Genomic DNA, 20,312 nt, shown 5'->3' with positions numbered 1-20,312 from the left:
GGGAAAAAGACACCCAGTTGTATGTCCACTGCACTTTATTTTTGGGATAATCATCTGTCTGCATTGGGTAACACTAGGGGCAAGTTAACACTTTAAATTTATGCTTGTTTCCTTCTTCCCTTTCCCTCTTTGGTCTGTAGTTGTTTCATTTTCCTTCTGTTTTTCAACACACTTGATAATATCTCAATTTAGTACTGAAAAACCATTACTGCAAGCAATTGTTACTGAGCTGCATTATGATGAAGCTTAGAATGTAACCTCTGCTGAGTGTAAAAGAAGAAATAAGTGTTTCCTTTATAAAAATGTCACAAATAATTTTATTTAAGGAATTACAATTCTAGCAGGTTCCTTAGAAGCTGATTTCCTTTCTCAGTTCCTTTTCCTTTGGCTGTAGATTGTTGTCAGAGACAAGCAAGTCAGCCCCCACATGTCATTGGTTTCAGTACCCTGTAGAAGGTGGTGTGTGGTTCCCTGACTTCCCCTGCTGCTGACCCAGCCATGGGAGCCAGCATTGTCCCACAGGGTTGCACATTTAGGCATGGATGAGCCCAGGCAAGGGTTTGGCTTTTGGACTGCCTCACCTTGTTTGTCTGCATAAATCACTCTCTGCTACAGATGCTTTCTCTCAGCATGGCACGCAGGTTGTTCCTCAATTGACCTGATGCTCAGATTTCTGACTACTGAATTTCTGAATTGCCAGTGAAATCGGGATTTCTTCATGGCCTGTTCTGTGCAGTCATTTTGTGGAATAACCAGTGGGAAGTTGTGATTCTGGAAGAGCATCTCCTGGTGCTTACAAAACAGTTTCATGCCCAGCCTGAGCAGGAGCAGTCTGCAGGGCTGCAGTACTCTCTGTGTACACAGTACTAGGTATTTACTGAGCAAGCCAGTTGTTCACTAAAAGCTTTGTAGACAAGGAATGGCATTCTACTATTTACAGACACTCTTTGTTTCTGAACTTGTCTTTTAAGTAACTAATGCAGTACTTAGTGAAGGAAAAATATTTGGAATATATTTGGAACAAAATATGCTTGGAATTAAAATCAATTTGAAATGCATCAAATTGCATCAGGAGTAGAGTTTGTCTACTTAAATGCTTGAAATGTTATGATTTTTAAGTATATTTCATTTTCATGCTAATGCAGATAGTCATTATCTGTAATGTTCTTTTATAGTTCATTTTCCTTTTATAAATAGCCTTTCTTGGTGGCTGAGAAGGAAATCTTGCAAATAGGAGCCTTTTGACCAGAGTGTCAGCTACTCTCTACTTGTGGTATTCTTTGATACTGTTTTGCAGACATTTCTGAGACTGCAATCTTGACTTTAAAGTAATATATTGAATAGGCAGAGTTGGGTTTATTGCAGATAGGCTCAGTTCTGTCCCTTGCTGTCAGAATATTCAAAGGTGGAATGAAAAAACAACAGGTAAAACAAATAATTATGAACCAGTTTTTCAATTTGTGATTTCTTTGACAGTAATTATTTTTTCACAAGTGGTGAAGCAGCATCTGAACAGGATGTGCAGGAGGTTCTCAGCACTGCTGCCAGACTTGCATCTTAACTGCTGTTGTGAGAAGGGAGAGATCTGAGAAGGTCTTGAGTGAAACAAATATTACTGTATTACTGCCTCTTTAGCTGGATGGCTTGGGGATTTTAACCTGACCTTCAGAGACTTATATATTTGGGTTTAGAAAATGTCTCCTATGATTCTAGTTAAGAGAACTTCTCTGTTGAGTTCCCAGATAGTGTTAGACATGTAAAGTATTTATTAATAAACAGCCACTTTTCATCTGCTGCATGGTGAAAGAAAGTTGTGTGCCATGCAGTGGTGCTCCCTCTTTTTTCGGTTTTTTGGGTTTTTGTTTTGTTTTTTTGTTTTGCAAAATGTAATTAATTTTCTTAAAGGTAGTAAATACTCTACCACCTTAAAAATTAAATGTTGCTCACATAGTAATCTCAAGAGTGGAGATGGAAAGACATATTTCCTGTTTTTCCCAACTGTGATACTGCCTAGGGAATGATGATCTCCCTGACATGAGCCAGGGAACTGTGGGAAAACTAATTTTTTGATATGTGGAATACTAATTTTACATGTATGCTAGAGATTTGTGGTGAAGTAGTATTTATCTTGTTTTTGTTTGTCTTGCCAATAGTAGAGGTGGATAGTAACATTTGAATCTAACCTTATTCTAAGGGGAACTTTCTTTCCCCTTAGAAAGGGAAAGAAGAGCATTGTCAATTTTAATGTTTTTATTATGAGTTCCAGAAAATTTGAAGGGTTTTTTCTTTAAGCAGGAAAATTAACCTGTGCTGAACCTCATGTTGGTTTTATTTGTAACTGAGCTCGTTATTTTAATTGAGTCCCTGTATGCTATACTGGACACACCTGTCTGAAACAGGCTTTATTTTTGTCTGGTTATGTGATGAGATTCAGGAGCAAATAGGCAAGTAGAGACTCCAAGAATTTATAATTTAGTAAAATCTCTGAATTTTAAAACTTACTGTGTGGTAGTTTAGAAAGTCTTATGCCTCAGTCTTGTAGGACAGTGAGATTAATCGTGCAGGATTAGCTTTCCTTCTTGTGGAGTGCCTTTGAAAGCTGCTGTGAGAGCAGTAAAAAGGGTACTGCCTGGGACAGCAGCCTTAGTCTGCTCTACAGGGCAAGAACATTCTGTAGCATATCTCCAGCTGGAGTGCACCACATCCTGGTCCTTCACTCTTCCAGTCCTTAAGGCTTTTTTCATTCCTTTTTTGTGTGTATTTAACATGCTGTTGGTTCTAAATGATGCTGCAACAATCACCTCCAAGTTCAGTCACAGGTACAGCGACCTTGGGGCCTCCACTGCCGTCTCTATGAAAGTTACTTGTTGATGTGATTTTGCTTCTCTAAGATCTGAAGCTCATCCCATTACCTTGTTGTCTAAAGTCTTCCTGTCCTGCTGCCTCATCTCTCTGTGCCCTTACCTGTGCCCTTGTTGCTGTGTAGAGCACAAAGTTACCAGACAAAGCTACTAAAAATCTTCAGCTGCCTGTCTGGCATCTTCTCCTGAAGCATGTAACTGATTGGTGGCCAGGTGGAAGCAGGAACAAGAGAAATTAAATCTAGCTGAAATTCTGTAAGTGATCTCATCCTCCTTTGCAGGTATTCAGCTTCTTAATCATTTTACACAATGGGTATTTCTCTGAATAAGCTTCTGAGTGATGCAAGCACCTTTGAAGAGCAAGTATTCTGAAGGGCTCTGTGCTTAAGTATTACGAGCAACGTGATTCCTCTGAATGTCAGTCATTAGGCTGTAGGGCCTTTCCAGTTGTGGTTTACATGTTAGCCAACTAAAAGAGGATCAAAAATTGTTCTCAGCAGTGGAGTGGAATTTGTTCTGTGGGTCAAAACAATCTGTGGTTGTAAAAATGTACATGTAGCTCAGTTAAGTGGAATTTTAATCTTGCTTGAATCCATTAGTGACAACTTCTGCTACGTGGTCCAGAATCTCCTGCCTCTCTGCATGTTTGTCAGGGATGTATGAAGTGTTACGTGGCAGCTGTATTGACATAGAAAGAACTGTCAAAAACCACAGCACTATATCTGCAAGTTAGTCTGAAAATTGTTGGCTGGAAAGATTAGGTCTATTTTTAGGGAGCTGCGATTGTACAAATTTTCTTATCTATCTTCTGTGAATAGAACTGTTGCAGCAGGTGGAGCTTAGAGGGCACATCTAGGGCTCTGTGTTTTGCCACCCACACTGAGACTCCCACGTCACACAGTTGTGTTACACCCATCCTGTGGTGTCACACTGCAAATGAAATGGTGAGATGTGCACAGGACTTTTGTGGGACTGCCCTGTGGCTATGAATAGCAAGACAATTAGTGTTACTATGAGGTATTAATTTTTATGTAGAACAATTTCAGGAAATTCTTCATAATTTGTCTTTAGATCTAGAGGAAAATCTGAAATATCTGAAAGCAAAAGTGCCTCAACTGGTCAGTTAATTACTGACCATGTTTCTTTCCAGACTTTGAAGTTATCAGAACCTTTCTTCCCACAAAGCTGGCATGTATGAATTCAGAAGCATCTTCTACTACTGTTTACATTGCCTTATAAAATGGTGATGCACAGAATTAGCTGAGTGGGTACCAAAACAAGCAAGGAACACTAAATAATTCCTACCTTTCAGGCTTCTGTAATATCCTTCCACTGTAGAGCCAGTGAGCATGACCAGGCCAGGCTGGAGTTGGACAGTGCAACTGATGAGAGTGAATTAATAAACCATTGCACCATGAGTCTGTGAGAGTGCAGGGTTGTGCTGCTGTGCTGTAGGTATAAAGCAAGTATTTTTGTAAATGTCTGTCTTTGTTTAAGCTTTTTTCAAGGGAAGCAGCACGCCACAGTTCACATGATATTATTTTTATGATTTTCTTCTTGGAGTTTGCATGAGGAATGAGATAGTTGTCCTTTAACTCAGCAATTAAACACAATTTTATATGCACCTGTAGATATTTAGTCAGTGTTTAAAAGCAAATAGATAGCTTTACTTGTGTGGGTTTTAATTTTTTTCTTTTACATCATTATCATCTTCCCCCTGTATACACCTTGTTTATGACACAAGGACCATTTCTGAAACTGCTAATTCTGTGAGAGCCAGAGGAGGAAATAATCCTGAGATACGTGAATCAAACTATTTTGCTTTTTGAAGACTTGTACAATCTTTTGCCTTCAGAAATAAATACATTTATCAATTTTTATACAATTTTATCAGGTTGTGAATATAAAAGACAACAAATAATGTTATTCTTTTTCTGAGAGTGTAAATATTGACTCAGGAGGAAGTCCTGGCTGGTTAGCCTTGAAAAGGATGACCCGTTAGGAGACAGAGCTCCAGTTCTATCCAATAGAGAGATTGCTGCGAGTACCAGTTGTAATTGTACACAAATATGTACACAAATGTGTCTCTATAATATCATTTACATTTTAAATTCACCTAGAAGCACCTTGGGGGCTTCATTTTTTCCATTTGAAAATTCTGCTTAGCACCTGTAATTAAGGGAGAAGACGGAGTCCTGGAAGGTAGGTAGGACTTCCATCTATTGATCTGTGTAAACCCGGCTTACGCTGTCAGGGGAGAAGCAGTCAACTGCAGAGCTGCTTTGTCACTGACATAAGCTGAGAGAGGATTTTTTTTTTTTTTTTGTGTGTGTGTCTATACTGTTTATACACCAGTCTATAGACCTGCTGGCTGGTTGAATTTTAAAGAGAGCGGAGGTTTAAAGACTTGTCCCCCGAGGGATGCTCCTGCCAGTTGGGAAGCGAGCGGAGGCCGCTCCGCAGAAGTTGAGCGCGCGTGGCCGCCTGGGGAGGGCCGGGCGGCGCCGGGGGAGCCCTGGCCTGTGCTCGGCCCGGGCAGCGCTGCAAAACACACCCGTAATTTCCAGGTTCTTCAGTCAAAATATTGAGCTAATACCTTCGGGTTTTTTGTTTTTGTTTTCTTTTCCTCTCGTGATAATTTATTCTGAGAGGATACAATGGGGAACATAAATGAATACATTTCCATACCCAATTCTGAGTCAGTGCTAAGCTCACCAGGCAGCAATTAAAATCCTTGTTAGTGAGGAGAAAAATTACTTCCTATGGTGTGAGAATAGGTGCAGATTTAGAAGAAGAATTAAATACTATTTCTTTGGAACAAGCATTATGAGTCTGAAGTGAAAGGCTGTTTGTAAATGTTTAGGAAATTTCTGAGTTAGAAGTTTTGACTAGCTGGTTCTGCTTGCTCTCTTTTGTTAGAGTTTTTTATTGTTACTACTCGCATTGTGCGCTTGTTCCTGACTGCAGAAATCAAATGCTTACCTGCCCTGTTTATATTTTGCTTCTCACCCTTCTGCAGTGGGCACTCAGAGCAGGTAGGATGGTACTTGAGCAGTTCCTTTTGAAGAGTATTCTATGTACTACTGTTGTTTTTAATGGAGTTCATAACCTTTCCCAAAACACATCTGTGGCTGTTGTGCACTGTGCCAACCAAGAAAAAGTTCTAAAGATTTCTTGAAATCTCTTGTATGATTTGGAAATTCTAAAAACATTGACTTCCTGATTTAGTATCACATGAAGATTTACTGAGGCACATCATATACCCTTACAGTGTTGGAGCTAACATACGCATGTTGTAGTCACGGGTGTCTTTTTCCTGAACTCTTCCTCTCTTGCTGATTAACTTGTGTGGGCTCTTTGTATTTTACACTATCCACTGAGCCTGGTGAGTGTTTGAAGTAAGTGGTCACTGTAGTGTGTAGGAATTTAAATGCAGAATTTCCCCTAATGGGAGTTGGCTGTCCAACTTGCAGTAAACAGGGTGTTCAGGCTGCAGTGCTAACACCTTAAATCAGCTTCTTAAGCCCTTTTGTGCAGCCCTGGAAATTTGTAATCCATGTGCTCTTTTCTGAAAACAAACCTTGCAGGCCAGCTCTTGTATACAGAAATACAGGTCTGTTGGGCTGCTACAAAAAAGGAATTCTGCAGCTTTGTCCAACTGCATGGATGTCAACTGTCTCTTCTTGCTGAGGTATTTCACAGGGGGTTTGTTTTCCCAGCTGGGAGCAGGGAAATAAAACCTATTTTCTAGGATCTTGTAAAGTTGTTGTTTAATATTTGCTGCTAAATGATCTGGTAATTCACTTTTTTTTTTTAAAGAAAAACGTTGACTAGTTTGAGAGCATTTTTATATTTTAATTAACACATTTTATTTGCCACTAAACAGCTTCTTAAATAAAATTCTGCACGAAAGAGAGACATTATCCTTTCATACTGTGGTATGAATGTAGATCTGGTGGATTTTGCTCTCCCCCACCCCCTTTCCTTTATTGATAGCAAAGCTTGCTTGTGAGACCCAAAGGGTTAATCATATAAATTTCTGCTTTGGACCAGTAGGCGATTTCCATCACTTTCAGCATTTGACTATGGAACATGTATAGAGTTGTTATACCTCTCTGTAATTCATTCTGCTGCCAACTTCATTCCCTTTTCTCTGCCTGCATTTTAATTGAAACAACATTTGTATTTTTGAGCCAGGATCTGTCAGAAGTCCCTGTGGCTAGTCTGTGGTACAAGTAGCAGCAGACGTGGCTTACCCATATGGTGTGGTGCTTCTTGTAAAATCCATATGGCCTTGTTGAAGGGAATCCCAGCGGGGATGTGAAGGGTGTTAATACCCTTCAGGCCAGGCCTTTCCCTCCTGGGGCTTCTATGGCATTGTCTTTGCAATCTGCCAAAGCACAAACCTAATTCCTTTTTAATAATCAATTATTTCAGTCCAGGAACGTGTGCTGTACTTTTTCTAATCATATATTCCTTGAACTTATTATTTGTTATGAGTATTTTTGGCCATTTTTTAAAAAAGCAAACCTTTCAAAAGCCTTTTCAAAAAACCCCTAACTTCACTTCTTTGGCTTGTATTTTCAGGAAGTGCTGAACAGCGTTCCAAAGTTCTGCTTTCCTTTTGACGTTGAAAGGTATGTGCTACAGTTATCATTTATTTAAAAATATTTTATAGAACATTATTTCTAGCATAATTACAAGCAAAGATTTAAAGAAAAGGCAAATGTAATGTATTCCCTAAGCTTGCAGCTGCAGAAGAGAAAACGTACCCTTTGTTCAAGTAAGTATGAAGTCACTAGTAGGAAACTATCACAGCAAAATGTAATCCTTACAGAATTTTAGGAATATTTCTGTTCAGGTGGAGCTGCATTCCAACTCTCAGTTTTGTACACTGTAATTGTGAGCACCATCTGTGTTAGTATAAGGATGTAATACAGTTTCCTGTAAGCAGCTTCATTAAAAATGTTACGGTGCACCAGGATATAAAAACTCACTGAGCAGTACAGAAAATGTGTTGTTTGAGTTCAAAGAAATTAAGACTTTAATTACATGGAAGTAGCTGAATATGCAATTGATTTTTCTCAGAGAAGAATCCAGACCATTATTTATAATTAATTAGTCCTTACCTTTCTGGTGTCAGTTATAGTCTGGCTTTCATATAATGCTGCCAGTCATTTAAATTGTTCATATTAAATGTTTTTATTAATGAAAATATTTATTTGGTCTTGTCAAAATGATTAATGGTAATTTATTTAATAGATTGAACTCACTTGGTTTGGAAAACCTGTATTGTCTGAATTGGCAAAGATTGAATTCAAAGCTTGATTTGCATAATTAATGAAAGATACACCCAGGTAATGTGCAGGCTGAGCCAATTTCAGAACAACATGAGCATCAGTTGTAGATGGTGAGTTGGACATGAGAAGCATCTATCGGATGCAAGAAGCTGCTGTCAGTAGAGGAAAAGCTGGTGTGTGCAGAGAGGAAAGAAGAGTGTCTTTGCAGCAAAACACACTGGCAAAATAAAGATCTTTATAAACACAACTTCCCTGAAGTAAACTAGGCTTATTTAGTCTTTTATAGCTGAATTTAATTAAGTTGTTTGGGTTTTGAACTGGCTAAGCTCACTGTCCTTTAAGCTGTTTTAATGACTTAAGTAATATGGTTGTCAGTGGTTGGCTTTAAAGCATTAAAGTCTTTAATGTGCTTAAGATATGTACAGAATTCTGTTTAAAATTGGTAATGAAGATGAATAATGGAAATAAAATTTGAGGATAACAGAAAAAGGTGAGGTTCTGTTGCTGCCATCCAGTGGCAAGAAAATAATCAGTGGCAGTGAGTAATTATTTTCAAATAAGTTGTCTTACTGTAACTATTTCTCTTGAACCATTCAGAAGACACTTAGCTGCTGGTATGAAGAGAATGAACTTAATAAACTGTGGGAATACTTGAATTTCTAGCATAGCTAAGTATTTATTTTTGCTGATTATATGCGGGGGTAAAAAACAAAGATAAAAGGGAGAAAAAGGAAAAAGTGAAAGCAAGTTTGTTGTTTGTTAAGCTCCCCTGTGCCCTCTCCCCGGAAATGCTTTTTGACTGTTGGCTTCATGCTTGACTGTAAAGCAGTGTTCTCAAAAGTGCAAAATTTCTACAAATTTCATAAAACTTGTCAGCTGGCCAGGAGTGGAGGTTGCTGGAAGCTGGGGTTGTGCTGGGAGGAGTGAGTGAGGCTGCTCAGTCTGGCCTGCAGCCTGCTCAGGCACTGCCCCGCTCCCTGCGGAGCTGGAGCCGAGTTCAGAGGGATTGCAGGGAGAACCAAAGGCAACTGGGATCACGGGAGTGCAGCAGCATGGATGAGGAGGGGCAGTTCTATTGCGGAGCAAAGGACAGATATGCTGGAAGCTCATTCAGGAAAGTGGAACTGTCGCTGGCGAGTTGTTTGTGTGAACAACTTAGTGGCTGCATGATGTGTTTGCCATTTCATACTTAGCTCCAGTGTTTTCTGTAGTGTAGACACACCTTATCAATTGTTTTAAACATAACTAGTTGTCTTCTGCTTTCTCAGTTTAATGATTTTTATTTTGACATGTGGAGTGATAAAGAAAAGGATCAAGAAAAACACTGCTGAAGTTCTTTTTTATAGGGCTTTTTTCTACTCGAGATTTAAGATGTTACAATCATTTTAGTGTTTGTTCAGCCATACATGTGCTTTCCCTTGTCTCATGAATGTATATATGTATATATAGTTTTCCTCTTGTATATAGGATCATGATAGATGGTGCACCTAATACTCCCAGGTATTTTACAGGCATTTTCAATGACCATTTCTGTACAGAAACATTTGAACTGAAATAGAAAATATCTATTTCGTTCATTGAGCGTATTGTACTGCAGAGAGCATAGCTTCTCAACCTGTAGTAGATATATATTTATATACATATATATAGGATATGTATATTTATGAATATTAAATACTTCAAGCATTGTCTGAGCCTATTAAGAGCTAGAAGTTACTAGTGCAAAAGTAGTGACTTCCACTGATTCTGATACTTATTTAAAAAATGTGACCGTTATATGGATTCCTTCTGGGTTTCTGCTACACAGCAGAGTTATAGATAATGGAGTGTTAATTCTCTTATCCAGCTAAATAAAACTAAAAGTAGAAAATCTGTGTTCTTCAAATTATGGAGAAAGGAAAGTTAAAGCACCAGCAGTAAGATCGCTGTCACCCATTTTCTTTCAAGTCACCTGTGTTAATTACTTAAGGAATTAAAAAAGAAATGAGATCATCTATTGGATTTTCTTTTTTCCACTTTGCTGCGATGATCATAGAGATCCAGATTTAGTTCTCACTGTTTGATGCTGCTTGCATCATCTCACTGGGCATACCTTATGCAGATGTTATAAATAGCTGTACACTACTCACACTAATTATCAAAAGTACATACTGTGAGTGGTAATTAAAAATCTAACGGAAACTCCCATTAAATTGAAACTGAAAGTCAAGCCAAAAGAGGCACAATGGTGTAAAAAAAATTCTTTGACCATGACTTAAACTTTGAGCTTTATATAAATTTTTTTATTGAAAACAAACATGTAAAATGTTCCTTCTAGTTATGACTGACATTTTATTTTAAAGAGATTAAGAAATTAATTGCATCATAGAAGTTCTTTAGCATTTGTTCCAAGTACCTATGTCTCTTTTTGTGAATCAATTATTTTATATTTAATAATGGCACAAGTATATAATATTCTAGCAGTTTGCATGTATGTATTTACAAAGAAAGATCCTTTTCTTTGGTACTCCATTTATTTATTTTTGTATGGTCTAGGAAGATTTAACATGTGAGGACAGAGATTTTAATTTCATTTTAATGTTTGCTAAAGCAATATTAATGCTTCAGACGAAAGCATTTTGTTCTCTCTTGTTGCTTGAGTCCTCTGTGCAAATCCTGCATGGTTTGATTCACTTTTCTTTCTCCAGCAGCCTTTTGTATTTTCCCTCTCAACCCAGAGCTCAGGTGTGACTTTGCAGAGTCCATACACCAGTCTCCACATCCATCAGTTGTGTAACTGGGTGATGACTGGTGAGGATGCAACTTCCCTTGTTCCTTTTGGAGCATTTCATGTTCAACCTGAAGTTGTGCTATGTCACTGCTTGACCCCTCATTTTTATCTGTTCTTTGAGCCTCTGCCATTTCTCTCCACCATAAGTACTTCCCTTGCTCCTTTCATTCCTCAGTCTTTTCCCTTTCAGGATGCATTTCTCCTGCTGAATGTGCAGCACACAAGCCTCTTTTAGATACTCTTTTGGGAACTGCCTGTAGGACCAGCATGGAGACAGTGATGTGTACCTCATTAATTTCCCCATGGTGCTCACCCAGTCACAGCCAAGCGTTGGATTTTGGAGGATAATCAATGGTGCTGCTGCTGTGGGGGGTTTCTCCTTAGCAGCAGAATGTCACTCGAGTGTGGGAATTACCATGCAGGTTATTTAACTCATAATGTTTTAGGGTGAGTGAGTAATGATAGCAGGAATGACATCACTGTCACTCTCTTGTTCCTGGCTGATGCCGTTTCTGTTGGTATTTGTGGTAAAAGTCTGTGCAGAAACACAGCTATGATAAGAGAAGTGCAAAATGATGCCTTGAAATCATTGAATTTGCAGATCTTGTAAAAGACAGTTATAAGATATCTTACACACAAATTTTGCCTTCAGAGTAAATAGTTGAGAATGAAAAGTAAATAATCAAGAAAGTATTTCAAGCTGTGCGGGTGAAGATAAATGAACTGTAGCATTTCCTGTACCCTTCAGGCACTGCAATCAGTTTGCAAGGGGGATTGCAAACTCAAAAATGTAGCAGCAGTTACACACAACTGAGTTCTTTTCATCTTGTGTCTCACTGTATTATGGCACGTTTGTGTAACAGTGAATGTGTGTGTGAGAAGTGTGAGGACAGGCTGCAGTGTGTGCTGTGAGGAGTGTAATTATTGATTTCACTCAGGGGTTGTTTGGTTTCCATGGGTGTGCAGAAGTGCACTTGTCTGAGAGGAAACCTGGAATGCTGAGGGAGCTGCTGTGTGCTCCCATACACCTTTGGCCAGGTGTGATGGTCAGGGCCCTGAGACAGAGCTTCTAGACAGGCTTCTGTTGCATCTGGAATACTCACAGTGAGACTCTTTACTCAGTAGTTGTGGTTTCTTTAAATGCTTCTGTTGTTATGAAAACATAACCCCATTAATAAGCTAACTGTGCTTTTTATTTGTGGGAATTTTCTTACTTGGTGGTGGCATTGTCCATTTTCATATCTTCTGCAGTTTTTCTCCTGTTACTTTTTTTTTTTTTTTCTGAATTGGGAGGCAGAGCTCAAATCAGAGAGCTTGGTTGGAACAGAGGAGCCCTCCACACAGAGAACCTGAGCTCTGGGCTTGTGGATCCTGTAATGGGTATGGAAGTGAAGAAAATAGGCCTTGAAGCTTAGATTTGGGGATAGCAGTTAGCTGAAGGAGAATGCCCAACCTGGTGTTACTGTCTCCCCAGTCTCTCCATCAGCTTGTACCACCACCTTAACATCTGGTTTTCAAATTCCTGCTTGAAGCAGTTTCTATTCTGTTCTTTGATTTGGGAAATTAGGATGACTGACTGGTGACTGATGGGTTTGGTTTTCCCTATCAGTTTGAGAATTGTAATACATATGAAACTTTCAGGTTTAAGTAGCAGCCATAAAACCTTCAGTCAGAAATGTGTATATTATTTATATTGGTCAAGGACATGTACATAGTATTTTATATAATTTCAAACATCTTCTCTATCCTAAACAAAATAATCTGGAAGAAGAGCAGTTTTTGTGGAGAGCAAAGGATAAATTTAGTGATTAGATATGCTGCTTTTTGTTTGAAGGAGAGATGCAGTTCCTGCCTTAATCAACTCTCTCAAGGCTCCCTTAAAATGAGGCCTAAGCAATGGCTGTAGTGTAAACAAAAATCTTTAAAATTACTCTTTACCTACTCCATGGGTACTAAAGAGCCTTTTCTGCATTGTGTAGGTACACAGAAAATTTTAAAACCGATTTTTATTTCTATAGTGAACTGTAATAACCTTGAAAGAGCCCATTGTAGTCTGCAGGGTTAATAAGTATTTACACACATTCTTCATTATTAGTGATTTATTATTATTGAACTAACATTAAAAGTAAGCATGCAGGGCAAGAGTTGAAAGTAAGTCAAAAGCAAGGCAGAGGAAAGAGTGAGGAGAATGTCAGCACTGGTTGGGAACGATTTGTGCCTGCTCTCCCCTTCAAGGGAGCAGATCATGCTTCCTTCAAACAGCTGACTAGACCAGCTTTCTGCAGAAGGGTTTTGCAGCTGGACTACTTAATCTTGTGCTCCAATAAAAAGTCTGGATAACATTTTGTTGAGGGAATTCTGGTATATGATAATTTCATTTTATTTGTGCTGGTTTTCATACTAAGAAAACTTGAGAGGCATCAATGCTGTGGTCCAGGTAGCAGGGTCAGGAGCTGCTGCCTGTTGCTGCAGGGAGACTTGAGTTCTGAACAAGCTGAATGTGCTGCAGTGAAACAGAGAGGCACAAACCCCAAGTCGCTTGGCCAGTGTTTGTCTGCATGATTGAATATATATGTGTTAAAACTGTAGTGCTAGCACTTGTGGAATGTTTTATGTATCTGGTTTATACATTGTGGTCATCTATCAATTGAAATCCCCAATTATCATTTGTTTTTCATGGTAAGGCTTACATATAGTCAGTTTTAATTCTGCTGAAGAGGAGTAGAAAAACAGGCAAACTTGCTGCCCCCACATCTTAAGTGGAGCTCTCAAATTAGAAATCCAGAATTAATTCAGTATTTTAAACTGAACAGAAAATGTAGTCCAGATGGGTGGTTGGTCACTGGCTTCTGTTAGCTGTTCTTTTGAAGCAAACGGGACCAAATGCAAATTTTTGGGTTCTTGTGGAAATTCAGTTTTAGCCTTGGAGTGTTTCTCAAATTAAAAATCTGGGACTTACTGCTCACATCTCTTTCTAAACTGTGTGGGAAGCAGTTTTCAAGCTGGGCCACTTTTATGCTGACTGTCAAACATGGAGTTGCCTCTCTTAAAGAAGCAAATGGAAGATTGTGATTTGGAGATGGTGAGGTGGCATCAGAAATGCTTCCCACTGAACTCATAACTTGACTGGGCTATTTTTAGTAGAAAATATCAGAATTTATGTCTCATTTTTAAAGTGGCCCTGTGTACAGACATTTTGCCTGACAGAGATGTACACAGTACATTAAAATCAATTTGGATTGGTATGGTTGTGCACAGAGCCTCCAGCCTAACGCTGCCAAGTGTTCCATGGTGTGAGGAGAAGCCAGGCCTGGCTGCTGGAAGCTCCAGGACCCAGAGTGGGACGTGGCCGAGCTGAGAGAGGGTGGGAGCAGAGGCAGCCGAGGTCACCGCTTGGAGCATTTCCAGTGCTCCAGCTGAGCGGCTGCTGCTGGGTTTCTGTGGGAGCCCCAGGGTGCACAGGGCTGCTGAAACCACACAGCACATTCTATGGCAGTTTGCGCTTTGCAGGTAGGGGCAAAGTGCAGAGAGGTGGCAGAGGACACCACAGGGGTGGCAGGGGTGCAGTAGGGCCAGGTTAGTGATGGCTCTGTGGTGTCAGTGCAGCGTGCAGCATCCCAGCTCCCCAGAACCTGAGCAGGGAGGGACTGGGCACAAGCCATTGAGTATTTACAGTGGTTAAAGAGAGCACTGGGTCATTCCAGGCTGCTGAAGGCAGCTGAGGAAAGTGCTTGTTTTAATGATTTGAATGGGAAATAATGGGAAAAAGTCCATTAATTATGGGTGATTATATTGGAGTAAGTCTATCTTCTAATGTTGTATGCTCAGTACAGGCTTTTGGTTCATCTTAGTCACTCTATGTTCAAGAGGGGCTAAACTAAACTGAAAAGAGTGGGGAGACTACAGGCTGGGTAGTGGTAACCAGATAGCTAATTTTTAAACCTTTGTCATGCACGTCTGAAACAGTAAAAAATCCCTGTGTCCTATGTAGCTTCTCTTGCCCTTTGATCAACTGCTGCTTTCTTTTTCCCTAGGGTGAAGATTTTCTATGTTTTATTCTGCTGGAGATTTAAAAAAACCCAAACCAATCAGCAAAACCTTAACAACCTCCCTGCCCCATATTGCAGGGGATAAATTAAAAAAATATTTGTGCTTTCTGACTGGTAGACTGGGGTCTGTGATGATTTTTAGCTTCTCTGGGAATTAATTTTCAGCGTGGTCATCTAAGATTGAACCAGAAATGGCAGGTGTTAATCATTACTGGCAGGGTCTTAGATATTCTGCTGTAGAAGATTGTGTAAGAACTGGAAAAGAACAGCAGACAATAAAATTGTATTGATGATTATAGTGAGGATTGAGCATGAAAATACTTGAGACCAATGGCTTAAATGCTCATGTTTTATGTGATTTAATGGTTTTATGCTCTGTATCTGTTTTTTCAGGGTGTCCCAAAACCAAGTAGGACAGCATTTCACCTTTGTGCTCACTGACATTGAAAGTAAGCAAAGGTTTGGATTCTGCCGTTTGACGTCAGGAGGCAAGGTCTGCCTCTGTATCCTAAGGTAAGGTGGCACAATAAAAATTGACTCAATGAGAGAATATGGAAAATACAAGAAAAAAAATTATCTTTTCCAAATTCTCTGCTAATGTATTTAGCTTTGCTGTCGGGGGTATTGCTTTTCTATGACAGTGTTACCATTGCTTTCACATGAAAAGTGGTCTCAGGCCGCATATGATGGTATTCTTCTGTGAACTTAATAATTTTATTCAAATAACATGAAATCTGCTTAAATGCAGAGGACAATACATTGCAGCCTTAGAGGCTTGGACTGTTATGTGGATATTTTTACTTTCTAATCAGATATTTGACAAGCACTCTGTCAATTCAGCAATAAAGTGCATTATTCTGTATTCCTGTCCTTGAAAAGGAGATTTTTGGGTGTCTGTTCCAAGTTCTTTGCCTAGACGATATCTAATGTAAGAAACAATAGATCCAGAGAGTTCACAAGAGCATGCTGTTTTATTGCAGAGAAGATACTGATGTTGGGGAGAGTGACCCCAAAGAAATAGTTTGTTTCTCTCTCTTTTTCTTTCTTCTCTCTTAAGATGATTGTTTTGGTAACAAAAAACCCCAATTTGTTTAGCTGTCCTAAAACCATTGTAATTAAATTAAAGGCAGAGTGATCTCATTAAAAGAGAAATTTGCAACTTCAATTAAGAACCTAGCAGCCTGCAAGCTCAATAGAGGAAATAGGAATATCTAGTTCAGCAGGAAAAAGAAAGTACAAAATTGAATTTAAGTTGCTTTTAAAGCAAGAATCTGGACAAACATAAGAGAGGAGGAGCCAAATGCATTGGCAGCAAATGAGAAAGAGAATTTTGGAGAACAGGGTAGGAAGAATATGGAGAAGAGCAAGGTCTCAGGTTTTTGGGCAACATGGAAATCAGGCAGTTGTGGTGGATGTCACTAGGATAGACCGTGTGAATTAGGGAGAAAAACCCAACATCAGCTTGTAAAGGGATTATCAGAAAATGAACACTGAGGGGAAAAAAGACCAGCCAATATAGAGGCTTGTAGAGTAGTGCTTAAAATTATTGCTAAGAGCACATCAAGATTTTAATGAAATTTTAAACAGATGTCAAACTAATGTTGAGAGTCAGTACACTGAATGTTTTTGGTAAGTAATTTAAAAAGAAATGTTTGCTCTAAATATTGCAAAAAAACCCTACCATATAATGACAGTAGCAAAAGGGAAATATTTTATTCTGGAAATTAATTTGCTTTCTGGGATCTTTGAAATATGCCTTTAGTAATACTTCAGAAGGATTTAAGTCTTAGGCTTTTGGAATGTGTAATATTTAGCCATTTGCTCTGTGATACCTTTTTTTAATATAACTTATTAAAGCCCAGAGTGAAAATATGTGTGTGCTTTTAGCTCTTTTCTGTGAGTTAATCTTTTCTTCCCTCATCAAGCTAGAAACAAAATTTTTTGCATTGTTTGTGTGGCTGTAACAACATCTAATCAGTTATGCACACTCAAGTGCATTTAAGTACTGCATTGAGTGCTGCAAAGCAAGGATGTAAATTCTCAGCTGGTGTAAACTGGGTATTTCTTTTAACATATCCCCACGGACGTGCATCAGCTAAAGATTATTCAATGGTCTGTTACTTGGTAGAAATAAGTAGGAAAATGAAAAGTGGCAAGCTATAATTTTTCACTGAACCGTATCCAAAGCATTGCCTTTATTGCTTTTATTGTGACAATTTCAAATTTACAAGGCACAGCTGAAAGCATAACAGCACCAGCTTCATAGCACTGTTCTCGTGGCTGGGTACTCTGCTTATCTCCAGAATGTGTGTGTTGTGTTGTGTTTAGCTGGAAGGAATGCAGCACTATTTCCATCTGATATGTTCTAGTAGCCGGTCTGGCTTTTTCTCTGAATCCCAAGATTCATTAGAGGTGACCAAGTGAAAGAAGACTCACTAAGCAGATTTCTTTGGGCATTTTATCTCCTTTGCACATTCTTATTGTTCTTAAATGAACCAAAATAATGATTAAAAAAAGAATGCTGTCTTAATATGTGAAGAATGTGTGTACATGTTCAACCTCGCTTTTGTCCATATATCAAAACCACATAAAATTGTTTGCTGTGTGTATACACATGATAGCTGATGTACGGGCAGTTCAGACTACTTGTTCATCATAAGTGTGTGCACTACAGCCATGGACTTTTCTATAAACACACAGGTGCAGGTGTACAGGAATGCCATGTCAAACTGCCTTCTCCTGTGCACATGGATGTATCCCCTTGGACAAGAGGACTGTAATAAGATTACTGACAGAGGCTTTGACAAAGACAATTAGAGATAGTTAAATACAGAAAACTTAGTTGAATTGTCATAAATAACTGAAATGTAACTAAAAATCTTTTAAGACAAGCAGGAACAAGCCAGTTAAATTGACTGGAAGGAAATGCTGTAGATGTTTGAGTGGGCAACAGGACACAGCTTTTCCCTTGTATGTGTCCTTTGTGGATAGTACCAAGCCACGTGTTAACCTCTGCCAGGGCTTCTAAAGAGATAGAATTTCAACTGCTGAATGGGATTCTTAACTGAAAGCTGAAGTAAAGGCTGCTTGTCCTCAGGTTTTACACCAGCAACTCAAAGCTGCATGTAAGATTAAAGTCATTGTGGTTTATGAGACTTTGCTCTATAATTCATTGCCCATCTGAAACATTAATTAAAGGAAATTATCTCTGAATTTGCAGCCACATGGTCCTGCTTTAAACTGGGTAGTTTGAAACAGAAAATATACTGGTACATGCAAAATTCCTCTATAAGTTTTATGGAGTTTTTATGCGTTTTATGTACACATGTATATAAATTGTGTAAATTGGATTTTCTTCCAAATCACAATGTATTGTTCAAATGCTCTTTGTGTTTATAAAGTGAAATAAAAATTTCCCAAGGTAGCTTTCTCAGGCATTTTTGTTTGAAAAACTTAATTGTGATATTGTGTTGTCTGGAATGAATGTGCGGAGCTTGACTGCATTTGTCAAATTCAAAGTGCTAAACCACAGTAAGATGAGAAAGTAACTCGTGGATTATTCTCCAGAAATGCTGTGTGATTCCTTTGCAGGTTTTATTTAATTTAGAGCTTTTCATTAAGCTGCATGACTGCTTCGTGAAGCTCTCGGTGTGAATCCTGCTGTGTCACCTTCTCTGTCTCCACAGTGTGTTGAGCTAATGCAGCCCTGTAAGGCAAGGGATACACAATAGGCATATTCTACAATACCTTGTTGAGCTCATATCTTATACTGGATCTTTTCTCCTAGTTTTACTTTTCCTATTTTTGGGTAATAGTTTTGCTAGTTGAGATTTGAAGTGGTGCAATAGAAACTTGATTGTCTGCTTTTGAATAATAGTAGACTTAATTCTACTGGGTTTTGTTTCTAAGTATCACTGCTGCCTGCAGTAGAAATAATACTTTCTGGGTTTACATGAAATTGATTTTGAATTACCTGGATGGTTTTAGTACAAAGTATAAATAATTTGAAACTCTTGATGGACTCTGAAGTTGACCTTAGGTATGCAGAGGAACACAAAATGCATCATTAAAATGCTCAGTCTTAGATTTTGTTAATTTTATGACTGTAAAATTGTCACCTACGTTTCCAAATGAAATGCTCTAATAAGGAAGACAGGTTTATGTGGTAAGGCTTTGTAGTTCTTTAGTTCAGACCACGCTTGAAACTTTTTCACTCTTCCTTTAGGCAAATCCCTTAGAAGCAGAATGTTTCAATTTTACACATTTTGTGTCAATTTTCCAGACAGAAAAGTAGCCCCTAGACATTAGACATTTAGCTACGGAAAGGCAGTTTCCTTAGTTTTATTTGATTACTAGAAGTTAGATTCCTGCTGATAGTTCAGGACTGTTAGTGGTTACCTGACTATTTGACAGAAAACATTTCCTCTCCTTTGTTTAACCTTTGACTCATGAATGTAAAAGTTTTATCAGAGCTGTAGTAGAAGCACCGGTGAGGTGGAAGTCTACTTACGGCAACAAGGGTTGTGTGTGACTTTTATTCAAAGTCTGAGCTCCTGCCTTGTGGCTCGTTTGGATTAAGAGAAAATGCTAAGTATGTTTTTAATTAACCATGAAGGATCTTGGTCTCTTGCTTTTGTGACAGACAGGGCTATACTTTTAAATAAAGACCCCTGTATTCTCCATCAGGGAATATAGATCTATTAATATAGTTTATGCTTTTATTGTTTGTCATTATTATGGAAGAAATATTTAGAGAAATTGCTGTATGTTTTTGGATATTGTCCTATGTTTGTCTTACATGTTTTTTTATCTAACTGTTACTGATGATAACCTGAGGAATGCAGGACAGTGGCTACAATTAAAGAAAAATAAATAAGAAACCAGTAGTGGTGTCATAGTTTAGAAAACTGAAATTAATTTACGCTTCCAAATACATTAAAATTGATCATTAAAGCCCTGATTTTCCTGTGCTTTCTGTACTGTGAAGAGGCTTCATTGATAACCTTTAGAAGTTTTCATAAGACGGCTAATTAATATGAAATGGACTGACTGCTCATAAATAGTTTTATGAATACAGGTATGGTGGTGAGGTTTTTCTGGTAATGAACCTTAATTTTGATTTTGTCTGTTGTTAAGGTACATATTAGTGTGTACCTTAACACATTAGGGTACACATTAGTGTGTAAGGTACATATTAGTGTACATATTAGTTTGCCAGTTCTGAATTAGGAGGAGTAATATATTACAGGGCTCCTCTGTCAAATTCAGCCACTTAAATACTATGTGCTTCAGACAATCCATTTCTGTACTGTCTTAAAAAAAATAGTTGCCC

At 38.5% G+C, this 20,312-nt stretch overlaps 1 protein-coding gene across 2 annotated transcripts in view; it reads left to right on the top strand.

Moving 5' to 3' along the window:
- The window catches only part of DENND1B (DENN domain containing 1B), a 151,471-nt gene that overhangs the window by 48,040 nt on the left and 83,119 nt on the right, over window positions 1–20,312 (top strand). For both annotated transcript variants that reach the window (XM_064719657.1, XM_064719656.1), the window contains exons 4-5: window positions 7,449–7,498; window positions 15,374–15,493. In XM_064719657.1, coding sequence (XP_064575727.1) covers window positions 7,449–7,498; window positions 15,374–15,493 — 170 coding nt within the window. The remainder of the gene's footprint in view (window positions 1–7,448; window positions 7,499–15,373; window positions 15,494–20,312) is intronic.

The sequence above is a fragment of the Zonotrichia leucophrys genome, chromosome 8, assembly GCF_028769735.1.
Source record: "Zonotrichia leucophrys gambelii isolate GWCS_2022_RI chromosome 8, RI_Zleu_2.0, whole genome shotgun sequence".
NCBI lineage: Eukaryota > Metazoa > Chordata > Aves > Passeriformes > Passerellidae > Zonotrichia > Zonotrichia leucophrys.
This window is presented reverse-complemented; position numbering and strand designations above follow the sequence as displayed.